Source organism: Leucopleurus acutus (genome assembly GCF_964270905.1).
Source record: "Leucopleurus acutus genome assembly, chromosome: 11".
NCBI lineage: Eukaryota > Metazoa > Chordata > Mammalia > Artiodactyla > Delphinidae > Leucopleurus > Leucopleurus acutus.
The window spans coordinates 96,018,393-96,025,552 of NC_139152.1; the positions used below are offsets into that span (position 1 = coordinate 96,018,393).

Below are 7,160 nucleotides of genomic sequence, written 5' to 3' on the forward strand. Positions count from 1 at the left end.
GTGGCCCTTCCTTAGTCTCCTTTGCTGGTGCTCTCATTTCCCCAACCTCTTAACGTTGGCATGTTTCAAGGCTAAGTCTTTGAGACTTTTCTCCCAGTCCACACTCATTTCTTTGTTAGCTCATCTAGTCTCATAACTATTCTTAGGCATTTCAAACTTAACTAGTCAAAATCCAAAACCATTCTCATCTTTCCCCCAAAAGCTGCTCCTTTACAGTCTTCACCATCTCAGTAAATGGGAATATCATCCTTCCAGTTGCTCAAGACCCAAACTCTTGGGAGTCAACCAACTCGCATCGTGTTACACCCAACATCCAATCTACCATCAAACCCTGGTGGTTCTATCTCAAAATATATTCCAGGTTCATGATCACTTCTCACAACCTCACTGCTACCATCTTAGTCCCTTGAAAGTTTCCCTGCTTCCACCCTTGCTCCCGTACAGTCTACTCTCAACAGAGCAGCCAGGGTGATCACGTTTAAAATGTACATCTGCAAGTTGCTGCATGCTCAAAAGAACTTGTTCTAATAGCTAGTTAGCTGTCTTTCACACTCAGAGTTAAAATTCTTACACAATTTGGTCTCCTGAAACCATTTTGCCTCTTTGTTCCCTCCATGCCAGACACACAGGCCTCCAATGCCTATCCTAGAGCATATCAAACAAGCTACCATTTCAGCGCCTTTACAATGGCTGAAAGCTTGATCTAACTGAATGAACCAGGACTCCTGAATCAGGCACTTCCATGAACTATTGTGTCATCTAATTCACGTAACAACTCTGTGAGGTAGGTGTCAATACCCCCACTTTACAGATTAGGAAAGTGAGGTTTACAGGCCACCCATCTAACAAGTGACGAGTTGGGGTTCAACTCCCATTAGCCTACACAGAACATGAGCTCTCAGTGCACTTTTGGGGGCCTAGGAGAAGAGGACTCAGTCAGTGATAGTCCTCTGAAGTCCCAGTGACTCCACGTGCGTGTTGACAGCTAGAGAAGGACGTGAGAAAGGGCAGGCAGAGAGACAGGACGAGAACCACAGAGGAAGTTACTCAAACCAAGAGTGGAAAGTTTCAAGGAAAAGGGAGTGGTGTCAAGTGGAAGCGAGAAATCCAGGAGCCCAAGCACCAAGCACATTCCTCATAGTAAACCACATATGTGGTAGACAGCGACTCTGATCTTGATTTAATTTAAAAAAAAAGTATCTTCTCCTGCCAATGATATTGGCCAGAGATATCCCTGCTAGGTACTGCCACTTGTCTGCAGCAAGTGTGTGAAAATAGGCTGTAGTTAAGAATGTGATTCAGCAACACAGCTTCACACCTAGGTTTTCCTCTGGCCCAGTCAAAGTTTGGGCGTGCGGTGGGGTGGGTTTAGGGGGACGACTGCCCTTTAAATTTCAGAAGGCAAAGAAAACGGCAATGATCTTCTTCCTGACTCCCTGTGGCGGTGTGGGATCACCGCTGCCTACATCCCAGATATTCTGTAAGAGGTCAAAGCGGTAGCCAGGGGCGGAGGGTGAGTGTCGGGCCTCGCCCCAAATTCTTCCAGCAACATTTCACCTATGCTCCATTCCTCTATGTCCCAGTCACGATACGATCTGCTTCTCATCCCCACCCCCCAGCCATATCCCGGTCTGGCCCCAGAAAAGCCCCACACCCCGCAGCGGCCCGGGCATAAAGATCCCGCCTCACCACGGCTCCCGCCACGGCGTGGACCAGGCTTTCGTAGGACAGCACGGAAGCCATAGGTGCGGTTCCCGCAGACCTGGCCACAGTTTTCTCGCAGGAGCCGCAAACAGGCGGTAACAAGCGCCGGAGCCCCGGGCGCCAACGTCACCACCTCCAACCCCTCAGGCCCACCTCCTCCAGAACTACTTCCGGTTCGCAGGGCGCCCGCCCAGTCTCCCGGCCGTCAGCCGCAGGGGAAGGAAGAGGGAAAGACGGGGCTGGGAACGCCCCTTGGCTCTGATTGGCCCCCGGGCCTTGAGCGGGGCGGGGCAGCACGGTGCTGCCCCTATCACGCGGAGCGGTGGGTCGGGCCGAAATTCAGTAAGGGATGGGTCAGCTTCGACTTCCGCTACGTTCTCGGGACCTGGCCAGTCGTACTTCACACCTACTGCAACACTGGAGACTTCAGAAAACGTGGACAGCCTCATTTTCCCCCACTTCTCTCCATAAGACAAGATGGAGACAAGCAAGATGGGGGACTCATCTTCCTGTTTCTCTTTTGAGACTTTACTCGTATTTGCTCTTGCTAGTATTTTTAGTCACATTTTGGTCAAGAGGAAATAAATGTTGATCGGGCAAGGTTCTCCCCTCTGAAAAACCCTGGTGGGAAGAGAACTTGAGCTTCAGGAAATCAAAATGATCAGATGGAGGTGGGGACAAACTAGTAGGCACCCAGGAAAATCATTTGACCTCTTGGTTTCCTCCTTTGTGGAATGACAAGTGTTAATACCGTGAGGATTAGAAAAGTTAATTTACGTAGACGTACTTTATAAAATACCGAAAAAAATTTTCCATGTTACAAAGCGAAAACCCAAACTACACAGAACTAGAAAAATCACATTCTAGCCCTCACCCACAATTACTCGAGCACCATAGCTTTGTGCGTCTGCCTGTTTCAGTACCAGTAAGTCTACTTTTATAATATCTTTGCTGATAGTCCTTGGCTGCTTGCTACAGCCAGGCCCAGTGCTTTACGCCCTTTATCACATTTACTCCCTTAGGAAAGAGTCCCAACAATGTTTACCTGGTCATGTTTTCACAAAACTTGCATAAAATATTTTAAATGCTATTGGTTAAGATCCCTTTCCACTTAAACTCCCTTTCATTTACAGTGGTGCTACAGTGACGACAGCTAAGTTAAAAGCAAGTTTGGGCACACAGTTGGATTTAGAGATATTTATATGTATTAATACAGGTTACTGCTAGACATCCTATGTTAGGAATCGCTTCCAGGAATACTCCCACCACTCTCTAAGGTCATGACATGAGGTGCAGGTCCAAAAGTCAAATGAAGATAGGATTCTGGCAGTGGAACACAAAAGCTTGTCCGCTGTAAAATTTAACCAGAGGACTCAGTTCTCACAGACTCCTACTTAAATTGGAAGCTCTCTCAAGAAAAAACTGGACTATGTAGCATACAGATTTATAAACACACTTTACAAATACTTTCCCTTTATGATGGTAATTGAACACAGTATTTTTCAGAATTACCATTTGTCGGGTATGACCTAGAGCAGACAGCACGTCTATCTGTGTGAAATCTTTTGCGTCCCAGCTATCAAAAAATATTTTGATCAAGATGGAATTATCTATTCTATTGAAAACACAAAAGTCATATAATCAGAGTAGGCAGCAGAAAATGTAGCAATTCCATAGGTATATCATTTATTAAATGGAACTATCTCTATAGTTGTGATGCTTGAGATATTTCCAATTTCTAAAAGTAACATTATGCTCATTCTAAACATTCACTTTCACATCTCAGTATTCCTAATTATACACTGTTTTTCTTAAAGAGCGCTCCCTCAATTATATAAGCACTAAGTCCCACACTACATAAACGATATACTAAAAATTTAGCATCATTCTGTTCACAACCATACCATCATTACAAAATAGTTAAAAATAACCTAGCCATAACTGATTACCTTCCTATTTGTTTATACACTGCCATATGGTCAGGTTACTTACACCGCAACCTGAAAATGTCCTCGTGATCTGCGAGTGAACTACTTAAGGACATCCTGATTATATACCAGATACCTAGAATCTCATAGCACTTACACACGAGTTTATGCTAATTCTATTTACCTCCTTACTACTCTGGTTCCACCTAAGACTTAGAATCCAGTTTTAAAACTTTTGCCAACAAGACATGCCTTACTCAGTTTAGATTTGACTTCTTGAAGTTTACCAGCTATCCTTAACTATATTTTCCTATGTACTTTAGGCGACGCGCCCCCAAATATATGCACTCCAAAGTATGCTTTATTGGTTATAAATATTGGTACATACTAATTTTTTAAAATTACGGCACCAAACTTTTTTTTTTTAAGATGTTGGGGGTAGGAGTTTATTAATTAATTTTTGCTGTGTTGGGTCTTCGTTTCTGTGTGAGGGCTTTCTCTAGTTATGGCAAGCGGGGGCCACTCGTCATCGCTGTGCGTGGGCCTCTCACTATCGCGGCCTCTCTTGTTGCGGAGCACAGGCTCCAGACGTGCGCGTTCAGTAGCTGTGGCTCACGGGCCTAGCTGCTCTGTGGCATGTGGGATCCTCCCAGACCAGGGCTCGAACCCGTGTCCCCTGCATTAGCAGGCAGATTCTCAACCACTGCGCCACCAGGGAAGCCCGGCACCAAACTTTTTAAAACTAATTATTTCTTGTCCCTCTAATTGGGCCCATCACAAGTGGCCTAACAGCACAATTATGCCATCAGACTTCTACTAGGAAAAACCCCTGTGGAGGTGCATTGTCAGCACCAATGATATGATATGCCTTATTTAACTAATGCCCTTCAAATGTACATTTAGTTTTCAATTTCTTAAATGAACAGTTCTGCAAGAAGCAACCTAGTACACAGAGGGGAGGCAGCACAGAATTTAGGAACAAGACATTTGAAGCCACACGCCTGATGAGAATCTCAGCTCCACAAATCAACTATGTTATCTTGGACAATTTACATAAGTGCTTCAGTTTCCTCATCTATATAAAATGGGGAGGAGTACTCACCCTTGTGGTCATTACCAGAATCAAGTCAATACTTGCAGAATAAAAGTGCTTGGCACAGATTACTACTCACCTGATGTATGTGCCTACTTGGGTGCATTAATTTTAGATACGAGCAAATCTCTAAAATACTGCTTCTCCCTTATCCCATTAGGCCAGTATTTCCTAGTGTGGCAGATTGCTAGTTGTTACTCTGGGTCTTTTCTCCATTTCTCTGTAGTAGCAATTATTTTTGTTGGGCACATGACCACACAGCTATGGAATATTTTCTAGGTTTACTTGGAGCTAAATATTGTCTCAAGACAAAACAAAAATGACCAATGGGATATGAGGACAGAATGTTACTTCCATGGATTAGCATCAGTATCTCAGCATACACTTCCCTGGTGCCTTCTCCAGTTTTTTGGGGCTAGATGAGCACCAGAGCAAGCATCTTTGAGCACAGCAATGGAAGCTCCCTTCTAAATACGGCACAAGTGCTTACCTCTGAACTGCGACCTGAAGAAATGTAAAGCTCTATTTTACTTAAGCTAATATATTTTTAGGGGTCCTTGTTAACACTGTATAATCTAAAGTCTACTGTGCTTAGTAAATACCTTAGGATTAGTGATATAGAGACATAAAAGAAATGGAACACGTGCTGAAAAAAGGGGAGTGGTGGTGAGAAGAGTCAATATCCAGTCTGAAGCCGCACTTTATTTTTAACGTAGCTAGAAATATCCAGTAACTATATATATATATATTTATTTATTTTAATAATGATGCCATTGATCACTGTGAATCAGTCAGGAACAAAGATCGCCATGTGTTTTTCTTTTTTTTTTAAACCCCTCATTTAAATATATATATACATATTTTTTTTGGGGGGTACGTGGGCCTCTCACTGTTGTGGCCTCTCCCGTTGCGGAGCACAGGCTCCAGACGCACAGGCTCAGCGGCCAAGGCTCACGTGCCCAGCTGCTCCGCGGCATGTGGGATTTTCCCGAACCGGGGCACAAACCCGCATCTCCTGCATCGGCAGGCAGACTCTCAACCACTGCGCCACCAGGGGAGCCCCTAACTATATATTTTTAAGCAGAAAAAAGGTCCTTTAGTTTTCCTTCTTATAGCATCATTGGCACAAGAACAGAACATTTCTGGTTTAGAAATGATGTTCAGTTTCTACAAAAATGAAGATGTACTTTGTATTAACTTAAAAGTCTAAAAAGCACAGGATACATTTTCAGACCAATTTTACTTTTACCCACGTATGGTAATATGTGCAATGTTAGAACGTACTTAGGTAATGTGTAAATCAAATGAAAAATCCAGAAGCAGCTGGTCCTGAATTACAGCACACGCTGGAAATTTTGGGAAAGGAGAACACATATTAACAAAAAGAACAACAGCAAGCTCACACTCAAGTTTATATGCTGAGTATTTTTAAAGGGTTTAAAAAGCATAATCAGCATACAGCTTTTTCTCACTTAACAGATGCATTTCTATTTGCTTGCATACAGCAAAGGGTAAAAACTTGAATCAACTTACTTATGATTTCAGAAATGTATTCCATGGAATTTACTTCACTGCTCCTACCACTGATTCTTCAAATAAGCAAAGTACAGAGGGTCTCATCCCCTGAAACTGCTTTTAAACTAGCACTTTACATTGAAAAATAAGTAGAAACCTAGCAATTCCTGGTACAGTGCCTGGACTTAGCCTCATTTAATATAAGAATTGGATGTACAACAAAAAATTTATCATTTTCTTTATCCTTGGAGGACAGGGAAGGAATAAGGAGAGGTGGGGACATGGCTGCAGTATTTAAGAGCTGAATAGAACAATGCATCTTTCACAATGCTGAGAACTCCACAAAGAAGAATCACCATGAATCTCATCATTTTTTTAGTTCATGCTGGATTAGGAATTTAGATGCCCCTCTTTGTGTATCAATTAATTCAAACTTCTCCCAAAATTAACACAAGATAAACTCTAACTGCAATAGGTATTTCCTAAGTAGGAGACCAAACACCAAAGGGAATCCCTTCTTCCAACATCTTTTGGTATGTTAAGATTTCACCAAAGAGGAAACCTAACACTTAAATATGAAATCTCTTGGCCAAGTAAGAAACTACAGCTATTATGGGTATTACCCTACATAGCCACTATTTGTATTACATATTAAATTAAACCCAGCGTTAAAAGTGCTTGCATAATTATGCTGTGAATGATGATAGCAGTGATGACGCTAGTGAAAAAGCATCATCTTTACCCCAAGAAGAGTAGGATGAAAAAAATGTGAAAACAAGGAGAAAGCAGACAAAGAGTTGGACATTTTCTGATCTGAAAAGAACATTTTAAGCATAGAAATACAAAAAGAAAAGTATTCCCTTATTTCCCCTGTGTGGAAATGTGAAACATTTATTTTAGATATCAGACAAGAACAGAGA

General features: G+C 42.5%; 1 protein-coding gene across 2 annotated transcripts in view; it reads right to left on the reverse strand.

Annotated features, from left to right (window-relative positions):
• The window catches only part of SLC25A17 (solute carrier family 25 member 17), a 47,051-nt gene extending 45,206 nt beyond the window's left edge, over positions 1 to 1,845 (reverse strand). For both annotated transcript variants that reach the window (XM_082850845.1, XM_082850847.1), the window contains exon 1: positions 1,690 to 1,845. In XM_082850845.1, coding sequence (XP_082706971.1) covers positions 1,690 to 1,743 — 54 coding nt within the window. In that variant the 5' untranslated portion in view covers positions 1,744 to 1,845. The remainder of the gene's footprint in view (positions 1 to 1,689) is intronic.
• Between the last annotated feature and the right edge of the window lie 5,315 nt (positions 1,846 to 7,160).